Below are 23,928 nucleotides of genomic sequence, written 5' to 3'. Positions count from 1 at the left end.
AAAAGGTTTTTTTTTCAGCTATAGAACATTGCCTCTCCTGCTGGAGGGGAGCATTCTTTCCCAGGTAGGTCTTAATGCCCTGAGCAGTGTAAGTCATAAAATACTCCTAACCAAATCAGTGGGAACTTACTAGCTCCTGCTATTACCTTGTTTGCTGTTCTTTAATAATGAGATTGAATTGCCTTATTTAATTTCTTGTCATAAATCTAATAGTTCCGTCTTCAGAAAAGCATTTCCCTCTTACTACACTTCTCAAATACCTGTAAAGACAAACATAGCTTTCCAGAATATGCTCCAGGTTGGTGCAGGTTTAAGGTAAATGTCATTTAGCTGAGACACACTGATAGCAAAATTTAGCTCAATAGCGAAAAGGGAGAGTTATCTCCATCATATCAGTCTGGTAGTATGAACTACAGCTTCAGATGAAGTGCTTTGTTTTTTCTGCTTTCCTTTCACCTGCTGATTTTTGCAAAACAGAGTATTTTGAGTAGGCTGGATTGTGTGCAGGAGGGAGTCTGAGAGCAAGGGCTCTTGAAAGTGCTGAAAACCTGTTTGCTTTGCGTGAAGATTAGACTGCTTGGTGTGCGTGTCGGTGTGTTACTGTGCTGTTTTAGGCTGTATTTCTCTGTCCCAGGTCAGACAGTGACAGTGGCCAATGGCTGGTGGAAACAGCCCAGACTCTTAGCACTGTTTCCATATCTATGACCTGTGTGGACACCTGGACTGTAGATAGTGTGAGTTTTTTGCAGAGATTTCATCCTTTATCCTATAGAGTTTCAGCTGACTAAAGTCTATTGTCCTGTAATCTACAGACCTCCGGCACGTAAAGAGTAGATGTTAGTTCACATATAAGTAAGTTGTGATGCCCTTATTCTACTCTCTCACGTATCTTCTCCCTCCTCCACCATTTTTATTCTCTTGAGACCAAGCTTTCAACACTGTCCTCACTGGTTTTTATTTTTTCCTTAGTTAAGGCAAGAAACAGCGGGCTCCTTGTCATCCTTGAGCAAACTGAGATAATTATGCACAAAAATATAACTGCTTATAAAGCTTTGAGTTTGATTTATGCCAACACATTGGAGCCTTTGTCTTGCATAATAAAGGACCGGTCTCTGTAAAGAGGTAGCTTGCTTCATGTGCAGGAATGCCTGGCATCTAGTGTTTGCAAATGTTTAAAGGGGGAAGAGTGTTACTACTTTCTAAAGGGTGCCCACACACGTATATTTTAGCTGTTGTGAAGTGTCTGTAGGTCATAACTCATCTTCTGTACGTCTGTCTGTTAGCAGGTTGGTTGAGCTCCCTTCCAAAGCTTTAAACCCTGCAAAGGGAAACTGAAACTCTTTGAATAAATATATTTTAGCTACTAAATTCTGACATCTAGGAAGTACTTTACCCTCTTCCTGCTAACCTTTCAGACCAATGTTCCCCAATAGCCTCAGGAAAATCTGGGGACCTTTCCTGTGATACTCTGTTTCTGTGTGCCACCTTCTTGTCACTTCTCACTAGCCTGTTTTTGCAGCAAGTGGAACAGAAGGTGTCATTGACAAAGTCAAGAACGCCGTTTCAGTTTTAGTACACGGGTAAGATGTTAGGTCTCATCTGTATGCAGGACAGGCCCATGTGCAAGAGGGTGGTGAGATGGTAATCATGCCTTCTAAGGAGAGCTAATTAGTTGATGAATTTAACTACATTGACTGTGTGATAGAAAACAAACCCTGCAGTGTCCTGTTGCACTGCTGGTTTAGTAATCCTGCAGAGCACAGCCAAAACTGGGAAGATACTGTTCCATCCACAGAGAATGAAAGGAACTTTGCACACCTGCCACATTGTGTTCTTCCCCCAAAGCCATGAAGTAATGGCTTTCCTGTGGGCCTGTATTTGCCACAGTTTTTTTTCTAAAAGCTATGTTGAAAATAATTAAGGTGGCTGCAAGGTGGAAAAATTGCTGTGCAGAAAAAATACAGGTCTGTAGTACTGATTCTTTAGGATGCTAAAATATCAAATCTGTGCTTCCATGTAGTGCAGTGATAACTGAAGTGAACTTTATATTAGGTTGGTGGTGAGCAGATTAGGTGCAGCAGCATGCAACTTGGCATGGACTGCAGAATTCCTGAGAAGCTGCTGGAGTGGTTGGTCCACACAGCATGCAGTATCACTGTGGCTGTGCTGGGGGTGGGTTATCCTGTGAGGTTAAAGCTAGGCTGGGTGCATTCACATGACTGTCGGTTGGTCCTTTGACAATAATTGTCTAACCTCACCCCCACAACATTCTAACAAAGCAAAATCATGCTAGCATATTCTTATCCCTTTCTCATAATCTTCTCAGCTTTGCAGGAAAAAAATAAGAAAGGTCAGTAAATATAAAAAAGACATTTATAGAGAAATGTTTCATATTCTGTCGTGTAACCCAAACCGTCTAGTTTACATAGTAATAGATACTTCACAATAAGCCTCAATAATTTATTTGAATCCCTTTTAGTTTTCATATCATTACTTGGTTACCCAAGGTTTTATTTTAGTTTTAGGGTTACAGTGAGGTTAAACCTTTTTTTAAAATCAGAAGTCATGTTAAAACAGTGACTTAACAAAGTATCTTATTGTTTGCTGTTACTCCTTTCTCAATACTAAGTCATCATCTGACCCTCTAAACACCTTCCAGTCCAACTAATTAACTCAGCCGGCTGTTTTGACTTTTATCCAATAAACAAATACTATCTTCTGTGTCATGGGCAATTAAATTGCCCTTAATGTCTTGTTTTGCCAAGCTGCAGAGTTTCCACTCAGTTTGGCCTCCCGGGCGTGCTGTGCAGAGGCCAAAACTTTCACCTGGCCAACACACTTTCAATAGTAACTTTTAGTCAGTGCCTGCTTGGAGCTTTATCAGAATTTCTCAATAAGCAACATTAGTCATCCTCAAGCATAAGCATCAGGCAGCTGGCAAAGATTTGTGCAGAGTGGATTGAACACAGCAACTTAGGAGGCTTTTTTGAGGCAAACATTTGATCAGTTGCCTGGCTTCCTCTTTGATTTTCACAACAAACCAAAGGTCCAGTCAGAAATACCACCTTATTTTATTATATTACATTAAGTTGTTCCACATGTTTAAGGGCATAATCAACAGGTTCACCTGTCTGATGTTTTTTTCAGATGTAGAGATGCTTCAGTCCAAACCAGACACTCCAGTTGCTGCAGATGAAGTTTCTCTAACTACAAAAGACTCAATGCTCCGCAAGTTTTTAGAAGGTGAGACCTGTTTGGAGAGAGGGGTGGTAGTAGCACAGTTAAAGTAATTAAATGGAACTTAAGATTTCTCCTTGATCTATTAAGAATAGGAGCTAGTCCACTGTTTGACGTGGACGGCTTTGCCTTGGTGGGTACAAATGAGACACAACAGAAAAAGCAGCTTTTGAGGTGATTTCCCAAATGTGGTTAGTTTCTTACCAAATAGGAGTGATTTCTAGTTCCAGTCCCTGTCTGCCAGTGAGTGCAAGTACTCAGCTGGTATCTATTCAGGACTGGCTGTCTTTCCTCCTTATTTTAGTGATGGCAATTGTGGTGTCTTGATGTGGGTGCAGGCTCCCCTTGTGGGGAGAGGCTGCATATAAAGTAAAGCAGCACAAGTTAGTGATGAATTTTGATGTAGATGCCTTATTCAGAAGGCCATCCATTGAAAACAGCAGCCTGCAAAGAGAAAGAGAACTGCTGGCTCCCAAACCTGATCTATGCTGTGCCTCTTGAGTTGCTCCCTCAGCCTTCTTGGACCAAAGCCAGACTTTAACTCCATGCTGCCCCCACTGAGCATGATCGGGTTGCCTTTTCCTGGTTCACCAGGTTCCATGGCATACAGGCTCACCTTTTCTGTGGATGACCCAGCTGGACTCAGAGCAAGATTAAATCTGGGGCTAACATCTTCTGTTTTCCCTGCCAACACCAAGGCTCTGGCAGTCCCATTGCATTGACTCAACCAGCTGTTATAGCATCACTAAAGGAAAGTCAGTCCAGTGGTTGGGGTATTCACCTGTGACTTGGTAACAGAGTAGGAAGTTTGTCTGGGGTCTCTTAATTCTTTTTGCTAACATGCAAATGGAGGGAAACTAGCTAGCTTTTAAGTCAGGTATGACAGCATCTGATGATTTGTGCAGTCATAGTAGGAGTGAGAATAGAATGGAGATGATGGTAGCTGGGCTTGTTAAGTACAAATGTGGCCCCTCTGAGACATTGTTCTGAGATCAAACACATTGTCAGCTGGTGGAGATTGCTCACTTCAAACAAAGGAATAATTCTCTGTTGTACTTTGTAGACCACCATGAGTAGCTTTTGGAAACCAGTGCTCTGTTTGACTTCTTAACTGTCATAATATGTTAATTAACTGGAATTAATTGAACTGTTCCCTGAGTTCTTAAAAGATTTTCCACTATGGTTCCTTCACCAAAACAGGTGGTACAGGCTTAGTGGCAAGCACTTACATGCTGCTAGATGTTAATGACCTCGTCAAGTCCTGTTCTGAAGGGCTTTGGCACTTTTAAGTCACTGTAAATCTGGATGGTTTTGCCTGTGAAATGATCAGCTTGGTAGAATATAGTACACAGTGCATCTAGAGGGATCCAGCGTTCAGTGAAGTGGCCAAGTTGTTTTCCTTACAGACTCTACTCTGTTGTAGGCAGTAGCTTGGATGTGCCAGATTCAGAGGACGGAGTTTACCAGCGGTATGGTGAAGATGTATACTACTCAGTGAAACAAGATACTTTTCCACAAGAAATGGCTAGTAGACCTCCAGTTCCTGTTCCAAGACCAGAATCCAGCTCTCCACAGCCGGACAATGAGCTGTACATCTCCAAAAGTGAGTTGGGTACCAGGATGTAAACTGTAGACTAGTCAACTGTAGAATGGCCTTGAGCCAGGCTCCAGCTGCCAAATAAACACCAAGAAAATGTACTCATTTTTGAGACCTCTGGATTATTTGGCTCTGAAGCTGGATTATGTTTGGAGTCCAGTTTCAGATCTGTTTTTCATCTTCTGCCTACTCTCAAAATCTGGGGATGTTGTATCTTGAATTCTTGTCCTGAACTTGCTCTTACTGAAAGCAGTAGGAAGACAGGTTACCCCCAAACAGTATAAACAAATCCAACTAAATGGGAAAGATCTTGATATTATAAGGACACAAACAAGCTAATAATTGACACATTGCTGCTGTGTTATGTTATTATTAATTCAATAGCATTTGTGTAGGACATGATTCTATACCTCATTACCGCCCTCTGAGGTGGGGTTTAAAGGAAATCTGCCTCAGTTTGATAGGCAGTTTTGGAAATCTTGGTCATGTTTCACTAACGTTCTAACAAGAACTACAGTAACATGTGGGAGAATAATTTCAGTGACTTCTCCTTCCCCACCCCATGACAGGACTGTGGGGAAAGAATGTCCAGATTTCTCTTAGAGGTGGCTGAGCTAAATTCTTTGAGGTCAGTAGAAGGGGAGTTCTACTGTACAACTCCTTGTCTTGTTTTCTTCAGTGGACTTAGTAGGGTAACAGAAGCTGCAATGCAGTGCAGAACTGTGTATGCTTCCCATATTCATCTTCGCTATTTCTGTCTTCAAGAGATGCATTTCAGTATCTAAAGAGTGTTTGTTTTACAGTTTTTGCACAGAAGGCTCAAAGACCTGAAAATCTCTATGTCCCTAGAGGAGGGGTTAAGAAAGGTAAGTCAGAAGTTCACCCTGAAAATCTTTCCAGTAATGCAAGAGCAAATCTGCTGAGGTAGCTTCATTTGTATGCAATGTGACAGAACAGTCTGTTTTACAAGGCTCTGGGGATAGTGGTCCTACATGAATGACCCAACCTTTCTGACCTTACGTGATTGGAAACTTTTTATAACTGCAGAGTGTGAGGTGGGTACCCTGTTATCACATACTGTACATATCCCCTGTCTTGGAGTTAGCCAGGACCATAGTGATCATTGAAGTCCTTTTTTATGCTGTGACCCATACTGCTTCATGAAGTTGATGTCCCAGTTTTGATCTTCCAGATATAGCCACTGCCTGTTGACTTTTATTTCCAGGGATTTAACTTTTAGTGAACTGCTTGCCATTATCTCTGCATTTGCAAAACTGTGCGCTTATTCCTTCACGTCTTATCCTGTTCACTATGAAAGTGCCAGGAAACCTCATCTGAGCTTTTACTCATGGGTTGGCAACTCCTTTTTATGTTGCAAACAAATTACAAAATGCCAGCATCAGTAGGATGAGTTTTCACCTTTCTGTTTCTGGAGTTATGCTGCACAGATTACCTGGGAAGAGTCTAACTTTTTGACTGCCAAGGTGAAAGCTCTGAAAGAGGAGAGAGAGACTTTTTTTAGTGAGGAAGCAGAGCACTTTAAGGAGGACCTTCTGTGCTGTTTTGTGTTTTTAAGAACAGAGATTATTCCTGCAAATTACTTGCATACAAGGCTACCTCTCAGCTGGAATTTTAGCCCTGACAAATAGCAGGATGGCATAAGGACAGAACATTCTTCTGGTTAGGGAAACATTTGGTCTGTAATGATATTTTTTTTTTCTTTCCATCTCTGCTGTATCAAGGGTGCTTTGTATTCAGTGAGGAGTTCAGATGCCAAAAGTTCAATAATTTTTTCTGTGGTGTTCTCTCTTCAGAGACAGTAGTCAGGCCTGTAAGGGACGTGTCTCAATCAAGCATATATGATCCATTCGCTGGAATGAAAACCCCGGGTCAACGGCAACTGATTACATTACAGGAGCAGGTGAAAATGGGCATACTCACTGTTGATGAAGCTGTACTTCATTTTAAGGAGTGGCAACTGAACCAGAAAAAGAGATCAGAATCGTTCCGGTTCCAGCAGGTACAGGCTTATTCCACTGTTTAAGAAATACAGCTGTCTCTCTAGGTATGTATCACAAGCTGTTCAGTGTGGGTATGTTTATTCCCACATATAAATGGGTCGGAGCAGGAAGATTGCCAACACAGTCCCCCAGCTAGCAGAGCTCTCTCCTGACTCAGAGGGGCTGTTCCCATGCAGCAGCAAGCAGGTAGCTGTTTCACAGTTTTGTTTGTCTTGCAAGTAGTATTGTTAGTTTTTGGAGATTGGTACGCTAGAAATTGGGCCAAATCCAGTTGGATGAATTACCTTTCTAGAGGTCACCTAGCACCTACTTGCTGGCAGGGAACTTCGGAGATGAACATTTAGCTTGTCAGTTTTCATCCTTTTCAGATTAATGAAGACTCCAGTGTCCCAGATGGTGTATGGGCTCTAAAGTCCTGTCTTGTAGATGGTCTCATCCCTCCCTGGGTGTTTGATGGCTCTGGGACTACCTGTTCTTTGCAGCTGGGCAAGGTCTAGCAACAGTCATAGTGGAAGCGTGTTTTGGTGGCTTAGCTGAATGAGAGAGTCGCTACGTTGGCAGCAGCAACATAATGACTGGTGGAACTAGCAGTCATAGTTTAAAATTTCCATTCTTAAGTTAGAGTGGGGCTCCTGCTCTAAAACCATGGCCTGCTTTTTTTGGAGCCTTTTGTTCATGCTGTGGCAGCCTGCTCTCACACCTGAGGTGCTGGTCTGTGGTATGTGACACTGTTTTGGGAGCTGTCAGAACAAAGCCAAGACTATACTCCTTCCCATTCTCACTTGGAAGGGTGGGTCCTCTACCCAGAAACAGTCAGAGGAATCCCTCCTTCTGCCCATAAAGAAAGCAGTGCTACTTTAGTAGATGTCTGTAGCAGAGATGAAGCAGCATGCTCTGTGGCCCATCCCATGAGCAACTGTCAAAGTCTGTGCTCCAGGTCTTGCCTCATGGTACAACAATTGCTCTGCCTGCTTTTCCAGCTATTCAGGGCTTTTGCCCACTTACGTGTGTACATATTTCCTTGCTGTAACAGTTGTCTCCCCACCCCCCCCCTTTCCTTGCTGTAAGTTGCAGTATGCTGCCACACAATAGTGAAGAGACTTTGCTCCCAGTTACATTTCTAGGTGTCCCTTCTTGCTTCAATGGGGACATCCTGAATTCTTTCTGAATTGTCCCTCACAGTCTGGGATGTGGCACCTTCCTCTGTCCCTGCAGTCAGGATTATCTGTTCATCAGTACAGAAAGGACTGTGCAGTTACTTGATCGTGGATCTTGTTTCTGTGCCAGTGTCACAGTGGAAACAAAATAGAGGGAGTTATAAACCAAATATGCTGGTTATCTGCAACTGCCAGTGAGTCTGTGAACTTGACCTTAGCATACACAATGAACATCTGAAAAAACTTGGCTTCTGAAAGGCACATGTGGATTTCTGAAGGGAATAGATTAAAACCTGTTGACACGGTTTGGACTTCAGCCAGGTCTAGCAGGCTTTATTACAGCTTGGTTGCAAAGTTAGCTGAAATACAATATTGGTATTGTCAGAAAGCTGCTCATCCTTCTGTATCCAAAGCCCTGAAAAGAATATTTTGTGATGTTTCTAGGAAAATCTGAAGCGACTACGAGACAGCATAACGAGGAGGCAAATGGAGAAGCAAAAAAAAGACAAAAGTGCAGGTAACAGTCTCTGATTGTGACATTCTCTGGTAATGAAGCAACTAACAATATTAGTAGGCTCTTCAGGCAGAAACGTCTCCGTGTGTATTGTAGTTCTGTGATATTTTGATACTCATATCCATGTGCCTGTTGGCTAAAACATAGGAAGTTGCTTTACTCCCCAGTTTCCCAGACTGAGGAAAGGATGCCCACATCTGTGGAGCAAATCTTGATTTGTTTGTGTTCAGTTATGATTGCCTTTATGTGACTTATGTGTTTAACTTTGTTCTCAGGTACAAAGCTGTCTCTCAGAGGCTGTGCTTGCATAGTCTCTTCTGAGCTGTTCATTTTCCCTTTCAGATTTGGAAATTACAGTACCCATTAGACATTCTCATAATACTTTGGGGAGACCAGAGTGTGGAATATATGAATATACCCCCAGGAGAAATGTTTTCCCACCAAAAAAGGAGTTAAAGCGAGGAGACTGGAAAACAGAAAGCACATCCAGCACAACAAGTAAGCAAACCCTGAGTATCACCCTCTCTACAGAAAAGCTGGATGAAAACCACTTCCCCAGTCTGACTCTGGGGTCAGCTCAGGGGACAGGACTTACATTCCTGAATGCTAGTACTGACACTGCCACCCCAAAACCTGCATGCCTCAGGCTGCTGTTCTCAAAACTCTAAAAGCAACTCCAGGTGCATCAAGTGGTTTGGGCATCTTGTGTCTGCCTCTCTGCAGAAGGAGAACCTGAAAGCTGAGCAAAAGATTCCCTTGAGCATTCTCAGACAGGCATATCACCTGTCTTCAGTTCTAAAAAGTAGATGGCAGCTGCGCTCAGAAAAAAGGATGCTCCCTTGCTGTGACTCTCAGCAAGCAGTGTGCTCTTCTGGTCTGAAGGGCATCGTTATATTGCAGGCTGGGAACCTGTCTCTACACGTAGTGTTTCCTCAGTTGCTGTAGATAAATCAATTGCTGTAGATAAAGGACAGCATTTTTCATTGGTAACTGTGGGATCTCTTGAGTGACTTGGACAGTCTGCACACTTCTATTATCTTTGTTTTTTATTAGGTTTAATTTGTGCAAACTAAATACCTGCATTCTCACTGTTACTGCATGATAAATCCTTGCAGAAATCATTAATTCATTTTGGTCCTCTGAAAGGGAAACTGAGTCCCAGTGAGGTTACTGCCTTTGTGGCTCTTGGCAAGATGCAGCTGGCACACACCCAGGGCAAGGTGCCAGAGGCAGCTGCTTGAGCCAGTAACTTGCATATAAGCAGTTGTGAGAGAAATGTTAGTGACCCTGCAGAGTTCGCTCTGTGCAGCTTGGCTCTCTTTCCCATGTCATGATTGTGAGGACAGACCCTAACACAGTTATTTAGCACTCTTAAGTGCAGCTGTTTGTACCAGCTGATAATTAGAGCTATCTCACCAAGGCTAGGGAGAGACTGCATCTTATGAAGAAACCTCTCTAGCCTCCCTTTCCAATGTATGTGTTTCTGAACATTGGTGTCCCAGCATTGCACAGTCCTGTAGAACAATGATGTATTTATGACTGAAACCAGCCATAGCAGCATTGGGTATGTTTGTGAGTTGCTGTCCCCTTCAGAGACAGCGTGACTGATTGCAGAAATGTCCCGTACTCTGAGACTATGCAAGTTAAATGGGTTTGCATAAATGGTTGCTGAAGATTGTTTAAACAAACTTGTCATTTTTTAGCTCTGAAACAGACTAGGAAACATTCCTGTGATGAGTAAGGATTCTTGTGAGAGGTGTTAAACAGCTATTGGGAACAATAACCTCTCAAGTGGTCACTTATTCCAGGAATGAATGTGTGACACTGCTCAGAACCATCAACCTCCATGCAGTTGTTAAGGACCTGGGGGCTGGTAATCTAACTATACATAAATGTTGGGTATGTAACACTTGTGAAAGTATTTACCTAACTTGCCAGCTGATACTGGCACTGGATCCTTTCAGTTAGATTATGGCTGTGAGTATTCAGCCAGAAGCCCAGACCTAGATAAGGCAGAAAATTGCTAGAAAGCAAGCAAAAAGGAACGGTTTAGCCTTGTGGTCTGTGTTGTATGAACATGCCATTTGGATCCCGAACATGTGAAAAACAACAGTGGAATTAGTCTAAACAAGCATTAAAAAATGTGCACAAGAGGTAAGCATGAGGTTAGAGGGAGTCCTGCGTTAGTGATATGCAGTTGAATCACCAGGATTTAATAATCAGTTTGTTTTCTCTTGCTTGCTTACTCCAGGTAGTGCAAGTAACCGCTCCAGCACTCGGAGCATATTGAGTGTCAGCAGTGGGATGGAAGGGGACAGTGAGGTAAGCTCTCACCTCTGCTATACACTGGTCCGCTGTTCTTCAGTACATGGCTTTGTTTTCACGCAAAAGGAGCTCAGGGATGGCATTACATTTGCAGAAATGGCAAAATGCAGTCACTTCCAAGCTAACAAGAACCAAATTCTGTTGGTCTGTAACCTCTTTTCTTCATTTTGTAGGACAATGAAGTCACAGAAACAACTAGGAGCCGCAGCCCTGTTGCTCACCAAGCAGAGAGGCTGGCTTTCCCAGAAAGGCCTCCCAGAGTGCCTCCTCGAGGTGCAAGCAGGTAAAGCTAAAATGCAGCTCAAATGTGAGCTTTCAGTGAATCAATATGGAAGCCTTGGCCAGAAAGCAAGGCGGGAAGCGAATGTGTCTTTCAGCAAAATCTACCCAGACTATTACTTACGAACACAGGTTGTTAGGAATTTTAAGATCCTTGTTTCTCATCTGTAGTACTTTCTCGTTTTCCTAGTTGGTAACATGCCTGTTGCAGTGTTGTTACTGCGGTTCACATGCTGCAAGGGGCAGCACTATTGAAGCACACGCTTGCCATAGTAAGACTGACCTGGGTGGAGTAGCATTCTGTCCTTGGCAGGGACATAGTACCTTGATCCTCCTGAGAAGATCCTCTTGGAACATACACAGCATCATGCGGAGGGAATTCCCTTTTGGCATTCCTTTGGACTTTTTTTTTCTTTTTACAAGTTTCGGATCTTTCCAAAGCACGCTTGTTTACATGTATGATTGGCCTCAAAGATAGACCTGCACTGGTTTTATGAAAGGTGTTGAGGGGTTTTGCCTTGATTTGATCAGATCACCACAAACTTAAGTAACTTGCAAACATTCCTTTAGTCCAGCCAGTGCAAGTCTATGAAGTCCAGGCCCGAGAAGCTTATCTAAGTACAGATGCTAATAAAATTCTCCAGCTGTTAATATAGTAATTACTAACTTGTGGGTGCAGTAAGTTCTGTATGTTGGCTGAGCTCTGGCAAGAATATAGCTGGAATATACCTGTAGTTAGTTTGAAAAAAAGATTTTAAATCTTTTTGATCTTTCTGCTGCCTTTCATCTAATTTTCAGGAGAAAGTTACTGTACTATCAGAGTTTTACTCCAGCCAAGTATTATAGCATCTCTTTCTAGTAATAGTAGAATTACTGCACCTGAAGAGCAGAAGAAATCACTTAGGAACAGGCACCTTGGCATCTGCTCTGTTGCTGAATCACTCACTGATAGCCCATTTTTCTCACATGGCTATTGCTTGTACAGTATTCTTACATACGATGTTATTGCATGCAACAATTCTGTAGTTCCAGAACCTTATTCTTGACTATTTTTTTAATGCATTTGTATTCTTTTTTTTATAGGCCTGTAAGCTGTGAAGGCTTTTATCCGCCACCTGTGCCCCCAAGAGGTCGCTGAATCTCTCAACATCTGTGGAATATGAGATTTTTCCTGGTTTTATGTGTGTTTGTACAGATAGTTTTGGGTTGTCTTAAATTATTTATAAGTGGGAACCAAATGTTTTCATCCCCTTCCTCTTCCCTAAAGCTACAGTGACTTTTCCCATGATTTTCATTGAGACTTCTTGGCCTTCTAGAACTTTTTTGCTTGGAGAAGTTCTGGTGCTTTGGGACTTCAAGCAAAAGTTTCATGGTTGGAAAGGAGAACACTGTGTGTCTTGGCAGCCCTGCACCAACATGACGTTTCCTTTCGCCCGAGAAGAACGTGTGCCCTTTTAGAAACTAAATCCTGATAAGCATTGTTATCAGAACTCCTGATACAACCTACAAGGGCTTCATTGGAAAACCTGCTTGAAAAAGTAAAGGAAATAAGTTTTTCAAAGACTTTGTTTGAAAAACACTTATTACAGCAGGAGCTGGTGATTGTACTGCTGTTTGACATAGTGTTTTGGGTACAGACATGCTGACCTTTCAGAACATGTAGAATCTCCCTCCAGTAATCATTAAACCACGAGAGGATGAGAATTTGTCTTTATTCAATTATGTTATTTTGCATACAGCCTTGAAAACACCTTCCCCTTTCCCCTCCCTGAAGAGGACAGACATTAACAGGGTGGTTGTGCATGCTGCATTTACCGTGAAAATTCCCACAGCAGCTGGTAAGGGACCTGCTGCATCACAAAACAGCTCTGTTTAAACATTTTTGGGGAGGGGGTGGGTACATTGCTACTTGAAGTCAGTGACTGAACTCTCAAATTAGAGACGGGAATTGGCAGCAATGCTGTGTTCTCTATCTCTTACGTGTATTCACTGTAGAAGCAATATGAAGGCATTTCACTTCATGCCCTGCAATAGCTCTGTCTGCAGCGGCTGTGTCCAGCCTCTTTTCTGCCCGAGGCCTTACAAATTTAAGGAGAGCTTCCTGGTTTAGCTCTCTGTGTTCCAAACACAGAAAGCATGTAGAGCAGAAATTAATTTTGATTCCTCATCTCAAGGGACTCAATTGACAGAAGTGAGGTGTTTTGGGCTTTTTTGGGTTTTCAAACTTTCTTTTCTTCCAGGCCTTGTCATCTTGTGTGCATATCCTGGCCCTTGGGGGACAAGTGTAGGGCTCCAGTTGTCCATGAGTGACGCTGATGGGAATTCTGCAATATAACATTCAGGGTAGAGAAGTCATTACCTACTTGGTTTTCAAGCTATTACCCCTCTTCCAGCCCTGAGAGACATAGATAGGTCTGTATTAGGTGATCCCTCAGGTACATGTATGACACACAAAGCTTCTGTCTGGTCATGTAAGCTCCCCTTAATTTGTAAGGGAGCAGGTGGCAGAGTTACAGCTCCTTTCTCTTGCAGTGTGGCAAAGCCAATGTGCAGCACTGCAGGAGTAACAGACGGCAACTGTGACTCAGCCAGCACTGAATGACAGTGGAGAAGCCCCTGCTGCACTCAGGGGTATAGGTGTAAGCTAAATATCATCTGCACATTAGACGCATAGGGTATGATTCCAAATGCAGTCCATATAGCCTCTCCTTTTGATGATAAAGGGATGCAAGTGTTGTACTGCAGGCCTATAGCTACAGAAGTGACCTTTTACTTTTTCTTTTCCCCTCTTGTTTTTAAAAGACCTCAGTGCCTTCCTTCTCCAGTAACTCTTGACGCTACAGGCTCTCACTGACAGTTTGCTCTTTGTTCACAGTAGCCAGGGGAATAGTGAGGTGGGAGCTGCCTTCCTGTGCTCCTCTTGGAATAGAACAAAGTTCCCAACACTATTTGGTCAAATTGGAAGCAGAGAAGGAAGTTTTGGTGCTAAAGTGAGGAAAATGGTAGCATGGATAAGTGAAAGAAGTGGGGATAAAAGAAATAAAGAGGAAATTCAACAGCTTGATTGTCTTCAGCTGCCACGTGTTTTGGTTGGACACAGCTCCCTGGTTTTGCTCAGAAGTTCCCCATCTCCCTAGCACTGGCTGCAGCTGTGCTCCAGAGCTTGGAGCTGTGGTGTGATAGAGGAATTTTATCTCCTTCTGCATTTGCCAGGCACAACATAAGGTAAAAATGTAGGACGTGGGGAAAACTAACAAGGCAGGAAGGGAAGAGCAAAATGTTAAAGTGTGTCATGCAGAAGACTTCCTTTCAAAGCTGTTGGACTGAAGCCGTGCATGGATCCATCTTCCCCAGCTAATTTTTAATTCTGCAGCCCCTGCATGTGAAAGCCAAATGTCTTCTGCAGGAGGGGTTTATCTGCACTATATCTGAGTGTTTGCCTTTGCACAATCCTAGTAACATGGCTGTGAACTGGATTTTTATTGCTAGTACTGCAGTGAGATGGCTTCTATCTTAATTGCTGCAAAGTAGCTCATAAGTAGCCTTTCAGTCCTCCTCCTATTTGCAGCTTACATGCTTCCTTAGCCTGACCTGTCACATAAAAACAAATGCTAGTGGGGCTCTGGTTTGGAGGAGAGGTGAGTTGGGACAGGTGGGGCTCAGAAATATTACAGTTGCGGTCTGTTCAGGACCCTTCTGCACTCCCTAAGTTGGGGGAATCAAAGATGCAGCTCAGGCATTCCTGTCTTACTTTTTCTTTGTAACTTCTGGATTACTTGGGGATCTCACTGTGCAGCAAACACAGGAAAACTATCACCCTATCCAGGAGAAAAGAAAAAGCACTAAAATGGCTTCACTGTTCAATGCAGATGCAGACACAGCTTTCAAGTCTCTTGCAGGCCAGAGGAGATCCACCTTCTTAAGATGCCAGAAGGTTTGTCCCACATGAGTTGGGTTTCAAGTAGCTGCTCGAAGCCTCCCACGGCTCAATGTGTGGAGTCCTTGTATCTGTGGATTCTGTGCTGCTGAGTGGGCAGTGTGTGTTGCTTCTACCCAAGATTAGAAGTGCACTGAAACTGAAGCTCAGAAGAGACCAGAGAAGAAAACTGCACGCAACCACGTTGTTGGTTACTCAGAGTATGCCTGGGGGGGGAGTGGGAATTAAGTGTGTCGGACATTAGAGCCCAAGGACTGAACAGATGATGAAACTGATGGTAAAAAGTAAATGGCCTGGCCACCTGTAGGGCATCAACCAATCCACCACGCTCAGATGGCAGCTGGCTGGCCTGGGGAAACTGTTTGCTCTTTGTACAGCGTGCCTCACGGAGCCTGCTGCAGCAGATGGCTCTGGCTGGCCCTCTTGCTGACTGAGAGACTTACATACTGAATAAACTGAAGATGCTGAAGCCGCCTCTCTGTCTCCCAAGGGTAAGCTACTCTGTTTTGGACTGAGATGCAACAACTAGAAAAAAACATATGGTGTTATCAAAGCTGTCTACAGTGTGTGGTGTTTGGTTTTTTTTTTTTCCTTTTTTTAAATATAAATGGGTTTTGAATGGGTTTTGACAAGTATCTCTCTCCACAGGGACCTTGCTTCTATGAACTAGGCAGGAGATGGCGAATGTACTATCTGGAAAAGGTTTCACGTAAGTGTAGCTTACTAGAACACATTCGGGGAAGGCAGACCGAATGCATAAGACTACAGGGGTAGAGGCATTTAGTGCGGCATGGTGGCCAGTGATGACTGTGATGTCCCTTTTCGCATTGTTCCTAACACCACAGAGCAGCACCTGCATCCTCACCGTCTGGTCTATTCTTTTGTTGGCTTGTGCCACACCCGAGAAGAGGGTGTAGCCCCCGTATTTCTTTTAATATTATGTCCGTTTGGTTTGGCTTTTTTGTTTTGTTTTGTTTTTAATTTGGAGGGGCGGGTTGCGCTCCTTCAGGCCCCCGGCCAGGCGTGCCAGGCTGACTGGCGGCGGGGTGCGGGGGCAGCGTCGCCCCCCTGCCGCTCACCCGGGGCGGCCCCGCTCGCCCCCCAGCGCCGCAGGGAACGGGGCCGCCTGTCTCTGCAGGGCCTGCGGGCGGCCTGGCGCCGCGCCGCTCTCGAGCGGCTTTACCTTGTCCTGCTGCTCGATATGCTGCGGCCTTACCAGCTGCACAGTAATGCCCCGCGCCACCGAAACCGCCGGGCCCCAGTGCGGCCGCCATGCAGGCCGCGGCGCCTCTGGAGGCCGCAGCCCGTCCCGCCGCCCGGCTTGGTCCCGTGCGGCCGCCGTAGCGCCCCGCTTCCGGCGTGCGGCCGGATGACGTGGCCGGGCGGAGCGGAAGTGGCGTCGCAGGTCGGCGTTGGCGGCGGGGCGCGGGCCGGCTCCGCGGCGGGGCCTGCTGCGTGCGCGGGGACGCCGAGGCCCGAGATGGCGGCGGCCGGGCTGCGGCTCTGCGCGGCCGCCGCGCTGCTGCTGCTCCTCCCGGGCCTACCGCTGCGCGCCCGCGCCGACGAGCACGAGCACACGGTGAGGCGGGGCCCGCACTCCTCCGGGGGGCTCTGGGCCGCGGCCTCCCCGCCCGCCGGCCCTGCCGCCGCCCAGGGGCGGCGGGGCGGGGGGCGCGGCGGGACGGGGGGCGGGGGGAGTGGGCGCGGCCGCCCTGGCGGCGAGCGGGTGGCTGCCGCCCCGCGGGGTCCCCCGCCGCTGGGGTTGGCTTGGCGGCGCGGGCCGGGCCTGTGCGGGGTCGGGCCGTGCCCTGTGTGTGCCGCCTGAGGCGGGCCCGGGTGGCGGGTGCCGGGGCGCTCCGATCCGGTCGGGCCGCCCGGGAGCCGGCCGCTGGCGTGGCAGCTGCGCGGGCGGGCGCGCTGCGCCGTCTCCCGCGTCCCACCTTTTCCTGGAGCAGATAAAGCCCCGGCAGGTGCGCGGCTGTGTCTGGCCAGGGCTGTTGGCTGTGGGCCGGGCGCGCTGCGGGAGCGGCCCGGCCTTCCGGGAGCGTGTTTGCTTTGCCTCCGAACAGAAAGTCAAAGCCGGAGCGCGGTTCTGCGCTGCCTGCGCGGTGGCAGCGCCGTGGGGACACGCCGCGGCGTGACAGCTCGCCTCCGGGACAGGCAGCTGTGGCCTGGCGCGGGGCTGGGCAGTGACCGCAGGGCAGGGGGCTCTCGGGCCTGCAGCGCTGGCGTGGACCCCTGGGGAGAATGGGTGCATAACATACCACTGTCTGGAGTGCTCACTTATCGGTATGAGGGTAATTTTTATAAAACTCTTGCAATAGCACCCAAAAAGGGTCACTAGGAAGTAAGTACCAGTGCTCCACAAATTTCCAATTTTGCGTCAGAAGCAGGTACTGGTGCTTCATCAATTTCCAGTTTTGTATCAGAAGCAAGTACCGGTGCTTCCCCTGTTTCTGATTTTACATTGGAAGTGAGTACTGGTGCTTGATCAATTTCTGATGTTGCATTGGAGCGATGTTTCCCATGGCTTGCGGTGTGGGAGGGGGGAGGTCTGTGGGATGAGCTGAGATGTGGTTTTGGAATGAGACTTTGCTGAGACTCGTCCCTGTTCCCTCACAAGAGGGGTGGATTGGAGCGTGGCCATGATTAAACACAGGGTCTGTCTGGTAGAACTGTTGTGCTCTTGAGCAGCCTGGCTGGTGAGCACTTGCTCAGTTTCTTAACGTGGCTCTCTCTAGGTGTGGTATGGTAAGCTTTGTAAGTGTTTTTAATAAAACAGATAAATAGCATTGATAGTTTTTGTATAACCATTAGTTAATTAGTTGCCTAATTCCATGTATTTACAAGACCTGAAAACAGTTCAGGCTTGTCTTTATTCCTTAAAAGCTGATGGGATTTATCAGTGCTGCAGTTAATGACACAATTAAGCTAATATTGAGTACTTTCAAGGAACAGATAGTCTTTGAACTACCTTAGGTCTCTGTTTTGTTGCTGAATCTGTGTTTTAGGGTTAGATTTCTGTTGAGGTGGAATTGTTTTAAGCATAGCACTGTGTTTTATCTTAAAGGCTGTATGACCTGAGCGTTTCCTAATTATCCATTTAGTATTGGCAGTTTTCTGGGGAAAAAAGTATTTCATAAAGCTGTCATTGAACGTATTTATTTTTCAGCTCTCCCCTCAAAAGTGATTTCTGATGGTTTTTAGGTGTTCTGAATGATTACCTAAACAATTCCCAATCAAAATCACAAACTCCTTTTGAAAGCTTGTCGTTTTTTCATCTAAATTGCACAGCTCTTCAAGATCATAACTCTGTCTCATGGTTTAGTATTCTCGTTCACATGGTGTCCAGTTTAGTAACATCACATGACAGGTTGGGAATAGCTGATGTAAGAAGGCAGTTACCTTTTTTTGGAAGGCTGTTTCCTTGCTTAGATATTTTGATGCTCTAATATTGTACAGGAGATTGGAGTGGAAGCGTTAATAGTGTGAATGAAACTTAACCAGGGTTTTGTAGTAGTACGCTGATTTTGACATTAAGATCCTGAAGTAAGTGGTCCTTAAATACTGCGTTTTAATGAATCCGAGTTTTGAGTATGATTACAGTTGGAAGATTTGTCTTTCTATTATGAAAGCGCTTTATTACATTGTGGAGGCTCTGATTGCTTTTGGGGAAGCGGAGGGGAAATAGTAGTATGCTGATCGAGGACTCCGTAACTTCAAAGTGTAAATTTTCGCTAACTTTAAGACTTGAATCACATTCATAGGTATACACACCGTTATGCACTGCTGTTTCCTTATTAGTACTTCGTTGTGCAAAGGCTTGTGCCCCAGCATTTGGTCGTGTCTGGGTGAAGGCGTGTCCTTGCATCTTGCCACAGTTGACTTTTAACTGCCAGTGTACAGGGCCTTATCTGTACTGAGCATACTGAATATTTAGAAGTACTGACTTAAGTGTTTAATGTTCTGTGTTAGCAGGTTATTTTTTTAGTTCCTTTGGTGCTGCTATAATACATAATAGTGTACAACACTTAAAACATACATGTGCTTTAATACATATTTTTGTATTAATATAAATTGGCTGTTAATGTTTTCTGTGTGTCCTTTATAACTGTAGGGCTGCATAAGCAAATATTATATAAGGTAGTTGTGAGAGGACATGCATGAAGCTCCAGGAGTATAAGTACTAGCGTTTCTGGAGCTGTTGGGTATGGATAGCTTCATGGGATCAGCAGCTAAATCCTTTATCTTAAATTTGAATCAGCTATTAAAAATGGTGTCTGCATTTCCTTAGGGGAAGAATACTATAAATACAATTATAATATAAAGACTTGGGTATTTAAAAATCAATAGTAAGTGAAGAGAAATCGGGATTTGACACAGCATTTAAAATCTCAGTTATCAATAGATAGTGCAGCAATGTAACTTCAGACCACAACAGAACTTACCAGAAACTAATTGAAAACTTGTCTGCTGGTTCTTTAACTTTGCTGCTTCTGAGTGTGTCACTTCCCTGCTTTTTGCCTGTATTCTGATGCACTGTTTTTTTTGACAGTTGGCCTTTTACTTGTGAAAGTGATAGTATAGATGAGATATTGGTGGCCTTATCACAGTATATGCTGATCCTGCAAAAGCAGGGTTGGTGGGCTCCTGCCTGGTGCTTGCCTTCGCATCGTCTGCTGCTAGACTTGCTGGAGTTGATGATAAAATAGTCAAAATGTAGAAATATTCTGAATATCCTGGGGATTTGTTGTAGGGGAGCAGTCTAGGGAGTAGGTAACATTTTAGTTTTAACGTTGCTTCAGTTTAATTACAGTGCTCTGTAAGCGTAAAAGTACATGATAATCAGTGAAAAATAAACAAAACCCAGCCTGTGCTATGCAGCAGAACTCCTACTTTGTAATGATTGAGAAAAGCATTTTTGTTTGACTTCTAGCCTGATGAACTACGTTAAAGCCCTGAGCCTGTAAAACTTGTTTAAAATTAATACATAAAATTATGAAATCTATACAGTATCTGTAAATTGTCAGAAAAAACACTGCAAAATGTTTCAGTGCATGTAAAATACCTCTTTGCATACAAAGTTGTGTGCAGACGAGCAGCCTGATTCCTTTTTGAAGTTCTCATGGTTCCATTTTGAAGAGGTGAAATAAATGTCACAGAAGCAGGTCATGGTGTGCCTGAGCAACTATGTGCATCTAGGAAGTGTAACAGTGAAAGGACTGCTTGTACAAGAGTTTAGGCTGTGCTGCTGGTACAGTTCTAGCCACAGTTTGGTGAGACCTACAATTCAGAGAGAAATGAAGAGGTGTTACTAGAAATAACCTGCTTTATCTGAAGAAGAGTGTGAGGCTGAAATCCACAGTTTAATAGACCGTGGATGTAAGCTGCGAATACTTGAGTATTATTACAGTGCTTGATAGATAGAATATCTGTATGATACTGGGGACTAGGAGCCTGGGATATTACTTGCCGGTTGAGTCTTCCTTGCTGCCTCTTTTATTTCCTGTCCTGCTTCTGCAGCTTTGCTCTCCCAGTAACAGATAACGTTGGTCCTTTTTCCCCTGAAAAGTGTGCTGGTGTTCAAGAAACGGAATTGTGGAAAGCCTCACTCCAAACTTCAACTTGAGAAATAGTTTCTTTCAGAAAGCATGCAATTTTACTCTATCTCGATTTGAATTTATTTTGCTGAATCATCACGTAAGATTCGGTAGTTGTAGTCCTCTCTGTGCCTCCCATCATTTTTTGCAAAGTGTTTTCATGGTTTAAAAAAGAATATTGACAATCTGCCAGTCTGCTATCCTTTTCTGCAGCCTTTCATATACTGACTTAATCTAGCCTTAATTGTTTTGTAGAATAAATAGTTTGTTTGCCTGAATTTTCAATAGTTATATTGTCATGGAAGAAGTCCAAGCTTGGCCAGGTCAGAATGTGCAAGCTTCATGCCAATTTCATGTTCTGCAGGGGAGTAGAAGGGTAGCCTTGCCTTGGTGCCAGTGTAGGTGGGTTTAACCTGATTTTAGCTTGCACGTGCATGACACATCTATAGCCCAGTGCTCTGAAAAGCAGTGTGACTGTGGAACAGATGTCCCCAGTTGTGATGAGGGCTGTAGCTGATACCTGGTGGCACTTGAGGGGCACGTTGCTCCTCTGCCACCTGGGCGGCAATTAAGGAAAAAAGTTTCTGAAGGCTACATCCCATTAATTGGATTGTACCAGCCTATGGTAAGTAACTTGGGTCGATGCTGAGACTTGTCCAGGCTGCTGCTGTGGTTTTGCACAGTTGAAATAGATCATTATATACTCCACATAGTTACTGAAATCACTGAGCTGATATTAAGCAAAGCCAATGATGATGCATAGCCAAAGTTGCTATTCTTACAGAAGGAGTTGCAGCAGTTTACTGGTTGACCTTTTTTACCTTGTCAGGTACTGTGTTCTTAACAGGACAGTGGTGTCCATCTTCTGGCCTGTGAAAAGCTGCCTTTTCACCATCTAATTCTCTGCAAACAAGTCAGGAAAAGAATGAAGAACAGGAATTTCTGAAGCAGCAGTACTTCGGTACAGCAAACTAAGTCCTTCATGTTAGGAAGCTGTTTGGCACTTGTTTTCGCAAGGGATGAAGTTAAAATTGCATTGATATATAAGTGTAACTCTAGATATTAGATTTATGTCACCCAGATTATCTGGAGTCTATTCTGCAGCTCATTACTTATAGTTCAAATTATTTTACTGTTTGACATGTTATTTCGTTACTACTTGTCCCTGTTCCAAGCCTCAGTAGTTTAGATACAGCTGTAATAGGAATATGTTTGTTTCTTTTCTGAAAGTCCTGTAGCAGTGATGGGTCAAATAGTGACTCAGGACCCCTGTCATATGTGAAATGAGAGCAAGACATTTTTATTTAGGTCTCTTAGGATGACAGCTATTCTCAGTGAATTTAACTAGTTGGGTGTGTGACCTGCACATTCTTGTACTTTGTAGCCGAATTTCTCTTTTGTTTGTTCTGTACCTTTATTGATAGGGGGTTCTTGATACTTTTTTTCATGGGATCTGGTGGAATCTCAGTGAGTCAAAGCATTTTGCTTGCTGATTATGTAGCAGAAGATAAGGAAACTTATCACAGTTGGCTATGCAAGTTCTATATTACTGCACAACAGTTTTTGAAACAAACACAGAGTAAGACAGGATGTGAAGAGACCATTGGACTCTTCACATCCTGTCTTATTCTGTGTTTGTTTTGACTATAAGTTATTGTTGACTTGCCTGCTCAGGTTAACAGATGGCAATAGGATTTTTATTTGCTCTGTTGCATTCAGAATTCAGAGGTTACGGTTGAACAGTTGCTCGTCAGCCAGTATCAGAATAGCAAATACAAGAATTTGGGGTTCTTCTGTTTTGTCATTTTGTCCAGCGTGTCTAAGGCTGATCAGTTCCTGATGAAATGGAAATAGTTTCTTCAGGATGTTCTTTCTGCCGAGAATGGAAGGTGGGGCTATGGAAGGTGATGCTACGGAGCTGAAATTTTCTTCCTGTTTTCTATGGCTGCAGGTTCTCCACAGTTTGCAGGAGACTCCACATAGTCTTAAGACTGACAACGAATGTGCTGACCAAAATCTGACCGGTACCGATGCAGCGTACCTGAGTGCTGTGGCTCCCTCGGAACCAGGACTTTCTTATAAACTTAATCTATGTTATCTCTTTTGTAGTGTGATGTTTTTGCTGGAAGTCGTGTTGTACGTTAGCCTTATCCAAACCTGGAAGTCCTCATGTAGAGGTGACAAAACAGTCCTGCGAGATACTCTAATTCTTTGTCTTGCCTAAATAAGAATTGTTTTCCTCTTAAGTGTGTTGACAGTGTTATTTGTTGTAGATGCTTTGATATTCTGAAGGCAGTAATGAAAAAGGAAAAAAACCCCACCTCAACCAGAAAACCCAAACCACCACAAACTTGAACTCTTTGATAGCACTGAGTTCTTGCCACCTTATTGCCCTACCACTAGGGTAAGATTAGAAGGATGAGATATGTCATGACAGGGAAACATATTTGACATGAAAGCTCATTTTTATAATTGAGAATGAGCAAAATCCAACAAATGTAGGAAGAAGAAAATCTGTTTGAGTTTCTACTAGACACCACCCCTGCCCCCAAATTCAGGCTGAAGTTGTTTAAGATTAATTTCTTCCTGTAGCCCTCTTGATTTTGAGAGGGCACTGGGAGCACCTGATGGACTGCAAATTGCGGTGACTAGGGACTCACTGACTCAGTGAGGGGTAGCCTGGGCTGGCTGAGCTGCTGTGCTTGCTTGTGTAGCTGTCCTGAACAGATTTCTCTTGTGCTGGTCTGGGATGGTTGTGAGAAAGGAGGATGTAATAAATGTAGACTGAATTCTTTGCTGGTGTTTGATTTGGTCCCTATAAGCATCATGCAGGTAAGAGACAAGCAAAGGCCAAATTTGTTATTGTAGGTGTTGTAATTACAATGTAGTTACATTGTTAGATTAGAAACTGTGACAAGATTTTGAATAATATGCTCTTAAGAAGTTAGGTTTTCTGTCGCTTGCAGATGATCTGGTATAGTTCCAAAAATGCAGAGGTCCCAACTCAGTATGAAGCAGGTTAGAAACAAGAAGCCAAGTAAAGTGGTGGTCAATGCTTTCTTTATTCAGGCACTGTCAAAAATGAATCCACAGACCGAAGGATGTGGTCATACTCTATTATTGAGGGTTGGACAGAGACATGGCTCAGTTCACGTGTACGCTGTTGCATTACAAGGAGTAATGCTGAAGTGGGCTCTTGACAAGTTAGGACCATGTTGAGAAAGGGCTGAAAAAATGTTCTGCAGCTGTTAGAGGAAGAAA

The 23,928-nt window shown here is 44.2% G+C and overlaps 2 protein-coding genes and 1 long non-coding RNA gene across 5 annotated transcripts in view; 2 read left to right on the top strand and 1 right to left on the bottom strand.

Annotated features, from left to right (window-relative positions):
- The window catches only part of PIK3AP1 (phosphoinositide-3-kinase adaptor protein 1), a 44,971-nt gene extending 32,137 nt beyond the window's left edge, over positions 1-12,834 (top strand). For all 3 annotated transcript variants that reach the window (XM_080400799.1, XM_080400801.1, XM_080400800.1), the window contains 9 exons: positions 3,148-3,243; positions 4,661-4,840; positions 5,638-5,700; positions 6,649-6,854; positions 8,457-8,529; positions 8,869-9,024; positions 10,778-10,848; positions 11,025-11,134; positions 12,214-12,834. In XM_080400799.1, the coding sequence (XP_080256925.1) occupies positions 3,148-3,243; positions 4,661-4,840; positions 5,638-5,700; positions 6,649-6,854; positions 8,457-8,529; positions 8,869-9,024; positions 10,778-10,848; positions 11,025-11,134; positions 12,214-12,268 (1,010 nt within the window). In that variant the 3' untranslated portion in view covers positions 12,269-12,834. The remainder of the gene's footprint in view (positions 1-3,147; positions 3,244-4,660; positions 4,841-5,637; positions 5,701-6,648; positions 6,855-8,456; positions 8,530-8,868; positions 9,025-10,777; positions 10,849-11,024; positions 11,135-12,213) is intronic.
- Positions 12,315-16,418, bottom strand: LOC308069086. Its single transcript, XR_013930282.1, has 2 exons — positions 16,284-16,418; positions 12,315-13,454 (listed from the first exon to the last, which is right to left on the bottom strand). It is a non-coding gene; the product is annotated as an uncharacterized lncRNA (long non-coding RNA).
- A 3-nt stretch (positions 16,419-16,421) lies between these two features.
- TM9SF3 (transmembrane 9 superfamily member 3) overlaps positions 16,422-23,928 on the top strand; it is a 50,932-nt gene continuing 43,425 nt past the window's right edge. The window contains exon 1 of the mRNA XM_080400803.1: positions 16,422-16,646. Within this exon, the coding sequence (XP_080256929.1) occupies positions 16,437-16,646 (210 nt within the window). The 5' untranslated portion in view covers positions 16,422-16,436. The remainder of the gene's footprint in view (positions 16,647-23,928) is intronic.

The sequence above is a fragment of the Falco punctatus genome (assembly GCF_963210335.1).
Source record: "Falco punctatus genome assembly, chromosome: 9".
Lineage (NCBI taxonomy): Eukaryota > Metazoa > Chordata > Aves > Falconiformes > Falconidae > Falco > Falco punctatus.
This window is presented reverse-complemented; position numbering and strand designations above follow the sequence as displayed.